At 42.7% G+C, this 15671-nt stretch overlaps 1 protein-coding gene across 1 annotated transcript in view; it reads right to left on the minus strand.

Moving 5' to 3' along the window:
- Positions 1-11201: 11201 nt before the first annotated feature.
- LOC134949844 (mucin-2-like) overlaps positions 11202-15671 on the minus strand; it is a 44479-nt gene continuing 40009 nt past the window's right edge. Inside the window, exons 7-8 of the mRNA XM_063938554.1 lie at positions 13273-13364; positions 11202-11630 (exon numbers count right to left, since the gene is read on the minus strand). Of these exons, the coding sequence (XP_063794624.1) occupies positions 11403-11630; positions 13273-13364 (320 nt within the window). The 3' untranslated portion in view covers positions 11202-11402. The remainder of the gene's footprint in view (positions 11631-13272; positions 13365-15671) is intronic.

Consider the following 15671-nt stretch of genomic DNA (forward strand, 5'->3'; position numbering starts at 1 on the left):
TTGGATAGTCCAGTATAGCTGGGTGTCTGCTGGCCTACTACCCGATAAGGCCGAGTATAGCACTTCGTGGCACTAATTAGGATTGCTGAGATCTAATATCGATGCAAATCTCCTCAGGTAGACTTCCTCAGGATTACACATTACTGTATCTCCAGCCTTGCCGTATATTTATAGCGGCAGTAGAGTGTTTTATGTGCTCATCCTTCCACCCTTACTGAGGCCGACTTCCACGGATATTTTGCCCTTTTTTAACTCAAACATAACACATAAAACAACAGTCAGGACAAGTGTGGGTGTGGTGTGCAATTAAGCGGAGTATCTGTCAATAAAAATTATATTGGTAAAACTATGCATAGATATGTTGCTAATTGTGGCATTATGAATATAAATGATGATATCTGGAAAAAATCAGGAGAATGCGCCCATAGTGCAGATAAATTTATTTCACACATAAATTAAAAACAGGACATTCCATGGATTATAAAAGACTCGTACCATAAAAGACCCACTCTTTGGGCCAGTTAAAACACATGAAACAATCCACCAGGCTATCCACCAAACCTGCTGCAGTCAAAGAATGGACCATGCACCGCGCCGGTAGAAGCCAAACTCGTCAGGTCACTCACAGTGAAGCAGCCGGGATGTGTGAGCCGGTTGCACAAATTGGCTCTACAGGGCAAGATATCGTCCTCATCCTCAGATCCCCCCACCCCCTTCAGTGTTTACATCCTCACAGAGAAATAATATTCAAACAATTTAGGTGTCAGTGGACTGCTTACACAACTACCCAAAGTTTCTGAACTTGACAATGACTTATGATGAATGTGCTGCAGGTGACGTATAAGGGATGATGTTCCAAGGTGGTTAACGTCCTTACCCCTGCTTATTATGGATTGACAAAGGCAACAGATGGCTTGACACCTGTTATCCAGATTTGTGAAGAAATAATTCCACTCCGAAGAGATGGCTTTTTTGGTATTTTGCTCAGGTATGACAATGGGCTTTTTCATCCCATGGCCAACAACTGTCTCCACTGGTTCCTTATTCAAACAAACCACATCACCATCAGAATCCTCATTGTCAACTTCCTCCGCAGCGCCAGCTACACCCATATCCTCCTTATCCTGGTGTACTTCTACAGTGACATCCTCAATCTCAATATCAGCAACTGGACTGGCGGTGCTCCTTGCAGGGGGCGTACAAATGGTGGTAGGAGCCTCCTCTTCCCATACAGTGTTGTGAAGGTCAGGCCTAGACATCGCAACCGCAGACAGTGCCAGTACCCCTGTATTTTCACAACACCCCTGTAATTTTACAGCATACAAGACAGTGCCAGTGTACATTGATTTTCACTGCACCCTAGAATAATTACAGCATACAAGACAGGTCCAGTGTACATTGATTTTCACTGCACCCTAGAATTATTACAGCATACAAGACAGGGCCAGTGTACACTGATCTTCACTGCACACTAGAATTATTTATTACAGCATAAAAGACAGGGCCAGTGTACATTGATTTTCACTGCACCCTAGAATTGTTACAGCATACAAGACAGGGCCAGTGTACATTGATTTTCACTGCACCCTAGAAAACCTCCGGTTTTGGTTCCTGCGGTCTTTCTTTTAGCTGGCTGATGTGGCTGCGGCAGACAGGAGCTGCGGCAGAGAGGTTCTCCGGTGCGGCTGCCGGGTGTCTGGAGGCCGGGGTCCGGGTCCTGGGGAGCGGAGCATGGCAGCCGGAGGTGTCTGTTTCCAAGTGTTCTGTTGCTGGAGTGCGGCGTCTGGGAGGCTGAAGCCTGAGGTAGTGGCTGTGTGCTGGTTCCATATGTGTCCTCTGTGCAGGGAGCCGCTATGTTGGAGACCAAGCCAAGCCAATAGGTATCCCAGTTCACATCCAGCCAATCCGGTGCAGTCTTCCCTTATAAAAGGTGTTGCTGCTTAGTCATGGTGCCAGTGCTTCAAGTTACTTGCTGCTGTAAGGTGCTCAACCCCTGATATCCTGGTTCTGTTATGGCCGTCTGGTGATAAGTTCTGTTATTGCAGTCCTTTGCTCCCAGTCCACCTGCTCTTGCAGTTTAACTGCTGGGTCCTCTATCTGGTACAGGGTCTCCTTTTGCTGACGGTGCTCACAGCGATCCTCTCTTCAACATTGTTCTTCAATTCAACTCTTCATTCAGTGTTCTTCAGCAATGTTTACAGATCACAAGTCATCTCGTCATTCAGTGTTCTTCTGCATCGTTTACAAATCACAAGTCATCTCTTCATTCATTCTTCTTCAGCATCATTTACAAATCACAAGTCATCTCTTCATTCAGTGTTCTTCAGCGTCGTTTACAAATCACAAGTCATATCTTCATTCAGAGTTCTTCAGCATCGTTTACAAATCACAAGTCACTTCTTCATTCAATATTCTTCAGCATCGTTGACAAGTCACGAACATTTCATATTTCAGAATTCACGCAGACTTATCTCCTAGTCGTTGTGTAGGATTGAGGTCTCAGTAAAGCTGAATGAATCGTTCTTCAGTGTATCGTTCTCGTTCATCGTACTCATTGCTTACCCCTCTACATCTTCGGGCCTAAGTCTTCAATCCATGAGTAAGTACTACATTCAGCCACCTTGTTTCCTTCCTTTGCTTTTAATTTTTAACAACTGCACCCTGAATTTTTACAACATACAGGGCCAGCAGCACCCATATATTTGAAAGCATACAGGAGCAGTGTGCTTTTAATTTTTAACAACTGCATCCCTGAATTTTTACAACATACAGGTCCAGCAGCACCACTATATTTTCCAGCATACAGGAGGACAGTGCCCCTGCACCCTGTACAACACAGTGGCAGCCAGGACAGCAACACCCATATACAGCTGCTGCAGCACATGAAACACCAGTAACAGCCAGGACAGCCAGTACAGAACCCCTAACACAGCACAGGTGCACCACAGTCACTGCAGCAGCACCCCTACAGAGCACACACTAACCCCACCCAACACCACCACCCACAGAGAGAGACAGAGGTCTGTCTCCCTCACTCTCCAAGTCCGGAGTGAAAATGTCGGAGATGCGCGGCTTTTTATATGGGATCCAAAACCCGCGAGATTCCGACAGTGGGATGATGACATATTGACTCGTTCTGGTTTCCAATTCTGGCGGATCCGGGCTCGGAGCATGAAGTTCAGGGGGGTTCGGTTCTTAGGGAACCGAACACGCTCATCTCTATTTAATATACTCATCGGTAGAAAATCCCCATTGCATATTCCCATTATTACATATGTAACATAAAGGTATGGGGATATATAGATCCTATTGGATGTGGTCCCCCTGAAGTTATTGTATGGGATGTGGATACTATAAGCTCCTTATTACGATGCTGTTATGGCATACCGGTGGTGGGTAAGAGCTAGATACACCTTGTGGGGTTTGATTGCTATCACTGGTAGATTGTGCACAGTGATCTTGCTAACTCTAAAGATTAAATTGTGCATGAGAAATGGCCAGATTCATGGTGTTATTAATCCAGTGATGGGAAGATCTTACATAGGTGTAGATTTTATGGTACCTAAAAAAAACTAATATGATTTTTCATTTTAGGGATGGGGCTATTTCCAGGTTGATATTGAGTCCTTTCTATGGTCTTCAGACCTACGTACTGCAGTTCATTGGGATAGCTGTTGTTTTCTCTTTAAAGTGTGCTGGGATACCGTGATTATCCCTTTGGTTTTTAATGTTGCAGACATATTCTTGTACACTTATATGTAACTTCCTCTGTGTTTTGCCTACATACTATAATCTGCAGGGACAAAATAATAGGTATATTACCCCGGCTGTTTGGCAGCTAATCCAGTCTCTAATTGTGTATTGAAAATTAGTTTATCTCTTTCATCAATTTTATTGAGTTATGTTTTGTTTTTCTGCATGCCATACACATCCCGCAGCAACGCATGAAAAGCCTTTTTTCTTAGGTCATGTCTCTATTTTGTTGTCCATCAGATGGATTCTAATGAATGACTATCTAATTGTGGGTGCCCTCAATATATACCATGCGGGAATGTGGCGACAGTATCTCTTTCAGGTCTTCATTTGCCTGTAATACACGCCAGTACTTTTTCATACTTCTTTATAGTAGTCTGCTCTGTGTTGAATAATTGGATATAAATAAGAGATCTTGCATTATTTCCAATTTATTTGGTCTACAGATGGAGCCACGTTAGTCGTGGCTCCGTCCGTACCTAGACGTGATGGACACGTGCCCCATTTGCTGGAATGGGAGAGCGTCTCCATCCGGGCAGGTGCACGCACCCGTGACGGAGACGTGCCCCATTCACTAGAAAGGGAGAATGTCTCTGTGCACTCCCGGCGGGGCTAGGCGGACGGATCGCCTAGTCACGCCGGGAGTGCGCGCCTGCGATGGAGCCGCACTGGATGAGTGCGGCTCCATTTGTATATTGTAGTAGTTCTTCTCTATTCACATTTTTAATTCTTCATTTTTCCTCTTACAGAGTTTCTAACGTAGTTCTTTTCTTTGAAATTTTTCAATAAATCTTCTGCTTGTGCATGAAAATCCTTTTATTTTGAACAGTTATGTCTGGCGTGTCTTAGTTGGCCTCCTAGGATGTTCTTCACCCAGGCCTTATGGTGGTTACTTGTTGTGTTTAGGTAGCTATTATAATCAGTAGGTTTAGTATATGTCTTATGTTCCACTTTGTTGTTTTCAATGAATATTGTCATTTCCAAGAAGTTAATGGAATCCTTACTGATGTCGCTTGTGAACTCTTGATTAATGGTATTTTCATTTAGTTGTTGTATGAATAGTTCTAATTCATTTCATGGGCCCTTCCATATGATAATTACATCGTTGATGTATCTGGCCCATAATTTTACTTTTTCCCCATAGTTTACATCACACCATATGGTCTTCTCCTACCATTGTGCTAAAAATAAATTAGAGTAAGATGGAGCAAATTTAGTTCCCATCTCTGTCCCTTTTGCTCTGCACATAGAATCTGTTGCCAAACCAAAAATAATTGTGGTGGAAAATGAAATGCATCGCTTCCATGACGAACTTTATTTATTCTTGTGCCAGAGTTGGATCTTTCTCCATCCTTTTCTTTACATATTTGCATCCAATATCATGGACTATGCAAGTATAAAGGGCCTTAACGTTGCAGGTGGCCAGAAGATAGTGCTTTTCTCAAGTCAAATTTCTCATAATATTCAGTACCTGTGTAGAATCTTTAATGTATCCTTTTTGTTTAACCACAATGGGCTTCAGAATATATTAACATATCCTGACAAGTTTGCCATTAGAGGTCCAACTCCTGCTATGATGGGTCTCCCAGGTGGGTTTTGTATGTCCTTATGGAGCTTCAGGAGGTGGTAGAAAACTGGAATATTTGGGTCTTTTTGATTGAGGTATTTACATTCTTGCTTTGTGAGAATTACAATTTCTCTTTCTTTGTTAAGTAGTGATGTCAGTTCTTCCATATATTGCTCAGTAGGCCCTTCTTCAGCAGTTAATATGTTGCATTATCGTTTACTTGTTCTCAGTGCCTCGTTGTCATATGTTGTTCAGTACAGGATCAATATCCCGCCTCCTGGTTGTGTTTCCCTAACTTAAAGGGGCATGGGCTCACATGGAATTCTGATTACTTCACTTTGGGAGGTGTGGCCAGCATCCTCAGAGATTCTGGGATCCCCCCTGAAGCACTGTCGGCTCCTCCTCTATTCCAGGAGCCAAATTCTGCAGGATAATGTCCCACTGCAGCACCCGGCTCCTGTCACTGTGGAGGAGCCGGCATTTTGTTGTCACCCCCTCCGAAGGTGACACCTGGCTGCTGCCCACACCCTCCGCACCTCCCTAGTGACACCACTGACTGGGCAGTATGCATCAAGAAGATACACAGAGCTTCTATTTCTAATGGGAGTGTATGCACATCTCCGTGCGATTCATGTGTGCATATAAAGTTAGGTACACACCTATACAATTGAGCTAACCATCAGATATCAGCTGATCTGCCTGATAATTGTACAGGTGTGTATGCAGGAGCATTAGCTGATAGACAGTAGGATTGGCTGATCGTATCTTATGAGCAGCTTAAAATTTGAGATCCATTGAAGAACGTTCACACTGAGCTAGCAGTTAGTCAGTGTGTATGAGCTTCACACTGATAGGGTAATCGCTACAAGGATGCGGTTGGAGGTGCGCTGACTATTGCTACTTTGCGCATGTGCAGAACCTGGTCTGTGTGGTCGCGAATGGATCCTACAACATAATACGCAGTCCCTCATCAGACTGTCAGTGATTGATCGTCTGATGCCATTTGGGCATGGGGAGGGGGCAGCGCCGGCCTACATTGATTAGGGGGAGGGAAGAGGCCAGGGATCTCCATCATAGGACTGAGATTTCCTGGCATCTGTGCAGCTTGTCGTCCGATGGTGAGTGATTTGACGCGTCCTAGGATGCAGGTCAGATCACTACTGCAGCAGGAGATGTCTGCTTGTAATAGACGCCTCCTGCTGCATTACCACCCAGAGCTATGGTAGTGTATTACCATACGTGATAGCACCTCCAACCACACCTGAATCAGGCCCATTATTTTGCCTAAGAACATACAGTATTTTGATAATGTCAACATTACCCACTGTCTCTAATCTTATTCCTAAATAATATATGGTAGACATCATATAATCAGCATAGGAAATACATTTTAGAAATTAGCTTCTGCTAAAAAAAAAGAAAAGAAAGAGCACCTGACCAATATAATTCATGTGGTTTTGGTACATGCAGCTCATAACAACCAAAAATGTGCGAATACGCCCCATGGTAAGTGAAAAAGGCGTAGACTCAATGTAATCATACAATTGTGTGCAGAACCTTACAGTGTGTGACGTTTTGTCCTCCTCACACATACATGCCCCATTACAGTGTCAAGAACTTACTCTGGAACATCAATCGGCAGCTACAATTGCAGGATAATGGAACTGACAAGGAAGTGTCCATGGTGGGAAGAGGGGTGATGGCATCCTCAGCAGCTGTACAGCCTTTTATTCCTAAAATACCGCTCACTTCACCCTAATCTGGGTTTTAAATGTATTTCTAAAATTAATGGCTATCAGGACTTCCTGATTACACTGTTGCATGGGCGGGATCCGGTCTCTAGGTCGACAGTAACTAGGTAGACACTGTCTAGGTCAACCACTACTGGTCGACAGTAACTATGTCGATAGGGTCTCTAGGTCAACATGTTCTAGGTCGACAGGTTAAAAGGTCGACATGAGTTTTTCACAATTTTTTTCTTTTTCTGAACTTTTTCATACTTAACCATCCACGCGGACTACGATTGGGAACAGTAACCTGTGCTGAGCGCAGCAGTAGTGGAGCGAGGCACCTTGCACAAAGCATGGCGAGCGAAGTGAGCCATGCGAGGAGACACGGTGCACTAATTGGAGTTCCCGGTCACTATACGGAGAAAACGACACCCAAAAGAACATTAAAAACTCATGTCGACCTATTGACCTGTCAACATAGACCATGTCAACCTAGAAACCCTGTCGACCTAACATCCCTGTCGACCTAGTTACTGTTGACCAATAGTGGTCGACCTAGACACTGTCGACCTAGACATTGTCAACTTTCCATACCACACCCACATGGGCAGCTGCATTTTCGTACACAACGGACTTGTAAAATGATGCTGACTCAGAAGCCATCTTGTTCGTAGAGACATCCACTGCCAGCGTCTGATATCCGTCACTTACATTCAAAAACTGAAACATTGGGAAGACTGAACGCACATCGGTTGCATCATCGAACCTGGTGGCTCCCTAGCGGCGTATGAATTTGCAGTAACTGACTATGGCCCACCTAGAAAGCAGTCCCGACAAATCTGCTTTCGCCACTGAATCATTATTACCTATGTCATCTTTGATTGTTTTTCTATACAATGGTCTAAATGTATCCACAAATATGTTTTCTCGTTTATTCTTCAACTGGTAGTTCCAGTGAAGTCCAGATAAATCATTTCCTGTTTTGTTTGGTTTGATATTAATCAAGATGACATTTTTGCTTGTTAATAATTTGTTTATGAATATGATACATTTCCTGTTGGAATGCTTTCAGTTACTGTCTATCTTTATCTCTAACATTATTTAATTATTACTCTCTGGGTAATTGAGTTTAATGTAATTACTGTATCATAGTGAGAACTCGACTGCTAGAATATCTAATTCTTTGTCTCTCACTGATGTTAACCAAAATTAGCTCATTAGCACCTAAGATCTACTGTATATTGGATTGGACTCAGATTGCTTAGATCCTTACACCAGTGAGTCTACAGACTATAATTTCATCACTTTAATTATTTATTTTTAGTATTTAAATAGACACCAGTTACAATGGTCAGTTTTCCCATATATCAGGTAATCTGTAACTTTCAATAATACTGTTAACGATTATTATAATTACCCTAACTTAAGTTGTTTAAAAGTATCTATCAGTCTTTAGATCTCTGACTGCTTGACGTAGATGTATTGTGTATTTGTGAACAACTACTCTATCTAATAAAATGGGTGTGGGATGATAGACAGTGTCTAGTTAGAAAGTCAATAGATAGACACCATATGTTATGGTGCCCATACACTTATGAGATAATCGGTGCTACAGTATCCTTCGATTTCGACCACATCTGTGAGAGAAATCGAAGGATTGTATGCACATTTTAGGTACCTTGAGACGCGATGCGCGGGCACGCCGGTCGAATATCGCGTCTCAAGATATTATGTGCTGCACGAAATATTTCTCACATTGCAGTGCGATCGCATGTGGTTTTAAACCCACATGAGATATCGCACTACGATGTGCGATGGGCACCCGCCGGGAGTGGCCTCTGGCCACTCCCACTCTGCAGTGACGTGCCCATCACGTGATTACCATGCGATCTATCACATGATCGCATGGTAACCACTTTGGCAGTTCAGGTGCGATTTGATCGCAACTGAACTGCCGGTGCAATGCCCCGTGATGTCGCGCCGCGGGGCATCGCACAAGTGTATGGCCAGCATCAGATAGACATTAGGTCGACAGGGTCAACAGGTCGACATACAAAAGGTAGACAGTACAAAAGGTCAACAGGGTCAAAAGGTCGACATGAAAATGGTCGACATGAAAAAGGTAGACACCTTTTTTTTGCATTTTTGTGGGTTGTGTGGATAGTTTTGTCATCTGGGACCCCCAACTGTAGAAAGACATCATCTCACGGGGCTCACTTCGCTCGCCATGCTTCGAGCTCAGTGGCTCGCTGCGCTCGCCACAAGGCTTCTAACCAACTCTATGCCGACATGGATAAAGGAGAATGAAATAGTCCAAAAACATGTAAATAAAAAACAAAAAACCTGTGTCTACCTTTTTTATGTCTACCCTTTTTATGGCGACCTTTTGACCCTGTCAACCTAATGTCTGTCTAACATATGGTGTCTATCTATTGACTGTCTAATTAGACACTGTCTATCATCCGGATACCAATAAAATATGCTTTGATCACATAATGCTGAGTTTGCTGGATAGCATTACACAGGATGTAGTCAGCATGTCGGAGTTCGCGATCCCGGCAGTCAGGATGCCGTCGACAGATTCCCGATACCTATTGGAATGCCGGCATTAACGTAAGTATGCCAGGGTGGGTTAAGGTTAGACTGCGGAGGGAGGGTAAGGTTTAGATTGCAGGGAGGGAGGGTTAGGGTTAGGCTGCGGAGGGAGGGTTAGGTTTAGATTGCAGGGAGGGAGGGTTAGGGTTAGGCTGTGGAAGAGGAAGGTTAGGATTAGGCTGCGGGGAGAGGGTTAGGGATAGTGGGGAGGGTTAGTATTAGGGTTACTTTCCTGCTGAGCACCTGTTGGGATTAAGCCCTGTCGGGGTGCTGGGGTCGGTATTTAGACTGCTGCATCTAAACTGACGCTCTCCCGAACCCAAACAGCATCTAGCAGTCATTCTATCTGGGGGACTGTCTTAAAACTGGCTCTTATGCAGTTAGTTTTTGTTTTAATAGCATAATGTCACTGGCACCGTGGAAAAGAAGGCTGCAGCTGCGTATTCCTTTTGGGATAGGGGAATATTCTGATCATGGACTTGTACTTGTCCTAGAATGTCACTAACACACAGACAGCTACAGGGCCTTTTTAATGGCAGGGTGCAATAAAATTGGATGTGCAGGGACGCATCACAACCCGGTTTACTTTCCTTGGAGAGCACGAGTGGGATGACAGCAGGGAAGAACAGCCAGCACCATTACAAAGGTAAGTAAGGACTGCTGTCTGCAGTGTGTGCTATTTGTGGGATTTTGTTGTCTCATGTGGACACCAGTTTACAGATAGTTTACTAGCATGGGGCTGGTGCGTCTGTGTATGCTAGAACAATGGGCAGGACAGGCTTGCACTTTCAGATGCACATGCTTACGACTTTGGGGATGGTTCAGACCTGATCGTAGATGTGATAAATTTAGCAAAGTTTCTCTGACATGCGGGAGGACGCCCAGCACAGGGCTAGTCCGTCCTGCATGTAATGCCTCCCCCCCCCCCCCCTGCGCACGGATGCAAAAGCATTGCACGGCGGTGATTCTTTCGCACCCCCCAAGTAGCTCCCTAGATGCGCAGCCTAGCTGCGCTGGCAGGCGGCTACCTGCCACATTCTGGGTCACAGCGATGCATGTGATGTCATGCAGCCACCACGGCCTGCAATGGTCCGGACACGCCTGCGTTGTCCAGACCGTGCCCCACCAATGACGTTCTAACGCCATTGGCACCCCCCATCCTGCCCCACGACTGCCTCTTCTTGTTAATCACATCTCACTGGATCTCACTGGGTGCGCACACGCACTGTGCACACTGTACGGCTGCACTCACCAGAGAGCATCAGGCTACGATCACTGCCGCTGCAGCGATCGAGTCTGAATTAGGCCCTTAGTTCAACCAATCGTTGCATTAGCATATGAAAGGGAGTACAAAGCTGCGGCTGTAGTGAAATGGAGCGGAAAATGCATGCGCCTCAGAATCAGGCCCAGTGTGTGCGATATATAGACGATATACAGAAATGGCTGCCCTTCATTATCATACTGGACATCTGTCTTTGTGTTCAGCGGTGTTTGGAAATGTGGCCTTGCCCATTTGTCTGTGTTTAAATCTGACAAATTTAAGTACACCCAATTAGTAATATTTTATCATGTTATAGACAGTGTTTTATTAATAAACCTTAATGAAGATGAGTATTTAAAGTGTAATATGCTTTATTACAATACTGTTGAGTGTATATCTAGTGCAGTATGTGACGCTATGGATGCACCTGCATAATAGGAGAGTGTCTATGACCGGACAATAATGCAAAATTGCAAATGCTGAGGATACACCTTCATTATATCATACTCTGGATGGACATGGGGCGCCTATTTTCCATATTCTCTCCCCCATGCCAAAAGCTAGCTATGCCACTGCTTTTGGTATTAAAAGCTTTACTGAGCTCAGAAATTGGGTTAAAGAGATGATCCTGCTTACGTAACACTGTGAACATTACATACCCCAGATCATCAGACACTGTAATCTGCATTAGAGCAAACTCTGAGTTCTTCAGGAGGAAGTCCATCTGAGGAAGAAACACAAGTGAATGTGGATAATCGTATGAACTGAATGACAGTAGAGGTTTATGTTTGTTACCTTACCAAGTGGGACAGTATTTCACAACTCCAGCCCCCAGGGAGCCCTAACAGTGCATATTTTCCAGGTTTCCACACAGAATCACAAGTGGAATAATTAGAACCACCTGTGATCTTCTAAAAATGTGTCAGTTAGTAATGAATAAACCTGTGCTCTAGCAAGGAGATTTGGAAAATATTTAATGTAGGGTTCTATGATGACAGGAGTTAAGAAACACTGACCTAGATTTATTTGAAGTATCCTTAATAACTTCATATTGAGATATGTTCTCACTGAGCGCCAAACTGCATTATCCTGGATATAGCTGCCATTAAACATAGCCTAAACCAGCGGTTCTCAAACTGGGTCTTCAGGACACCAAACAGCTCACATTTTCCAGGTCACCTAGCAGGTACACAGGTGTATTCATTACTCACTGACACATTTTAGGAGATTCACAGGCTTATGAGTCTGTGAGGCGATCTGGAAAACATGAACTGTTTAGGGTCAAAAGACTGAGTTTGAGAACCTATGCCCCAAACATAGCTGTTACATTGGCTGAATAATTAGCTGTTAAACAAAACCCTCTTCACCTGGCATAATAAATTTGGGGAGCAGAGTATTTTGTAATGGGTGGAAGGGGTCATATGCTGGTGTGGTCTGCCTCAGAGCCATAACAGAGCTGCAGTGCACCCTGGGGCTACCAACTTTGGGAAGTGAACTCCAGAAGCAGCATCAAGGGTGGAGCTGCTGACTCTTGGGAAGTGTAGCACCCTAAGATCCCTGCAGGCAGCTTCACAGGCTTGGTGCTGTTACTTGACACACTGTCTGACTATTCCACGCATGTAGGTATATATATATATATATATATATATATATCAACAGGAAGGAATAAAGGTGTTGTATTGCATGCACTACTGCGGGGGGTGAAATGAACTTATATAATGCAAATGTTATTTGTATGGCATTCTACATTCCCATAATACCTAACAGTAGGTCAGAGACCCACTGATAATGATTTAGCATTTTATACTGCTGGCAAAATGTGAGTAAGCCTCATATGAAACGCATTAGTCAGGTATTGGTTACTAGAGTATTTACTAGGGTATTCAGCTCAGTGTGAGATTCCAAAATACCTTTACAGCCTATAAATGCATACTGGTGCTTTTCTGCAGAAGTAGGGGATCCACAGGTTTACTGTAGTACCTCTGTGATAATGATATATCAAATAACACGGCCTGTTTGTGATATTGTTAGGAATATGAGGAACTCAGATTAACATGTAGGACACAATTATCATGGATGATATAAATAGAGTGATACTGGTCAATTCAAGTTTCACGCAAACTCTTTTACTTCCCGATAGTGCTCGGCCAACGATATCCCATTCACAGCATTTCAGTTTTGTTGTCTTAATTCTACCCTTATTACAGATCTAAAACCACCTTTGACGCCAAACTTTTATGCCACTGCAATGATCTGGCTAAAACATCTGACACGTGAAGATAGGTCCTTGATTTACATTATTTGATTTGATTTTGCACATTCAGTTATTGCAGTGTATCTGTTTATAATAAGAGTTCAAGTCTTACCATGTTTTTCATGAGGGTGAAGGCCTGCTCTCCATTAATGCTCCCTTGTGTTCCTGTGACTGTTACGCTCATTTGGACAACATAGAAAGTGACTAAGAAATAATTAGAGGGAATAAAAATAATGGCAGATATGCAATACATAAATAAAACAGACACCAATAGCGGGATTTAATGGAATCCGAGGTGTGGGTTGCCGGCCGATCTTGGTCATTTTTGAAAAAAGGGACAGTCACTTACAAGGCAAAGCCATGCCTTGTAAGTGATTGCCCCTTTAAAAAAAAGTGAGAAATCGTCCGGCATCCCGCATCTCTGGCGATCTCGGACACCATTAAATCCCGCCAACGATTTGAGTATATAGTTATTTTGACCATATTTTATGCACTAATGGTTATGACCGCTAATACAGGTAAAAATTACTTTTTGGTAACAATATTGACTTTGTATGTGAAAATGAACGGAAAGAAATTACAGTAATAATGATAATTTAAAAAACAAAAAACAAAATATGTGGACAGTTAACACATTACTCTGGTGAAAATATGACAATGTCATCAACATGGCAATGACATAGACAGGCAAGTACCTCAATTCTATTTTTGGGAAGTGCCTCATGCAGACATTTTGCTGTCACAGAAGAGTACATAACCACAAAATAATAAATGTGTAGTGTGTATTGCTGTGATAAAGTGTATTTGTATGTACTCAAACTGCCAAAGAGTGATAAACGCAGTGATAAATCAATCAGTGGAAGCTTTTCTGCATCATGTCGCCTAGATTCCAAATTGAGGGTCCTATTCATCATCAGAGGCAATCCGACCCCATGATAATTAACCCTTTCATGCATAGAGGCCACTACAGTGGACAGATGTTTATAAAGACATAGGGGTCTATATACTAAGCCTTGGAGAGAGATAAAGTAGACAGAGATAAATAACCAGCCAATCAGCTCCTGTCATTTTTCAAACACAGCCTGTAACATGGCAGTTAGGAGCTGACTGGCTGGTACTTTATCTCCATCCGCTTTATCTCTCCCCATGGCTTAGTACATAGACCCCTTAATGTCATGTAGAAACTTTCTTTTGAAATCACCAGTGCATGGTGTCCTCTCCTTTGGACATCTACCAAACTTAGAAGGTATGCACCTAGTGGCAAATTTAAATTCCTACAAAAACAAAATGGCTGAGAAAATTTCACAGCACCGACCACTTCGGGATTTTTGTCAAATATTTTTAATCAAAGATATCAGATCAGGTTAAAAAAAATAAAAGGAAAGTAATGTTTAGGGCCTAATATGGTAGATGTTTTAACACTCAAAAAAAAATTTTTCCCATAAATCATATGTCCACTTGAGTGGACATCATGCAATACAAAGATCCATACTCCATGTAAGGCTTATTAATATGCATAAAAAATGTATTGCTTTCAACTTAGAGGATTTTTTTGTTTCTGTAAAAAATTATAAGAACAAATTGGAGCCATACCATACATTTGTTATTGTTTTTGTTTTATTTTACCTTAGTTTTTTGCAAGAACAATAAAAACAAACTTTCATTGTTAAAATACTGTTCCATGATAATAGGGCAATTTTTTATGTTGCAGATGCATAATGTCCACTCAAGTAGACATGTGTGTAACATTTTTACTTTATAGTTAAAAAAAAACCTTTTTGTGTTTTTATAAACCCTGAAGACTAATAGATAAAAAAAATTAAAATCTTGCATTGGGTTATTATAATTCATGCATGAAAGGGTTAACTATCCAACTCACTGTGAGTTGTGGTGGTGGATACAAAAATACTGGAGAAATTCATAATTGCTGCAGCGTGGGAACAGCTTCTTGGAAAAGCAGCTGTCCCTGGGATCCCCTACAAAAGTAGCAGTGGTACTTATCAGAGACAACCTGGCTGAGGTCATGCATGCACACAGCCAAAAATTGGGCAATGTGGAGGTGACAAAGAGTTCCACTCAGATCCCTCTTCACAACCCCAGATCTCCTTTCCATAGAAAGGAGCCAGCTCTGGAAACCAGCAACATCTGCAGTTTTCAGAGTTTGCTGAATACTAGGCAGCCCTATTAGACCCTCAATAATGAATAGGCCCATCACATTAAACATACAGAAACTACAGTAGCGATGATGAAGAGGCTCATAGGCTACAGTCATCTTAAATTGTGACCAGAAAACACTGTGGTGAGCACTGTGCAGGTGTTGTTGAGATTTGAAGGTGATTATCTCAACTATTCAAGGTGAGCAACCTCAGTTCTATTATTCAATATTTCATTTTACAAATGTACACTATTTTGCGTGTTTATGTTTTCATGTTTATGTCTGACAGAGACATATTTTCCTAGGTGTAACATGGAAAATATTCTGAATACCTGAAAGGTGAATTGTTCGCTTTT

The sequence above is a fragment of the Pseudophryne corroboree genome, chromosome 8 (genome assembly GCF_028390025.1).
Source record: "Pseudophryne corroboree isolate aPseCor3 chromosome 8, aPseCor3.hap2, whole genome shotgun sequence".
Lineage (NCBI taxonomy): Eukaryota > Metazoa > Chordata > Amphibia > Anura > Myobatrachidae > Pseudophryne > Pseudophryne corroboree.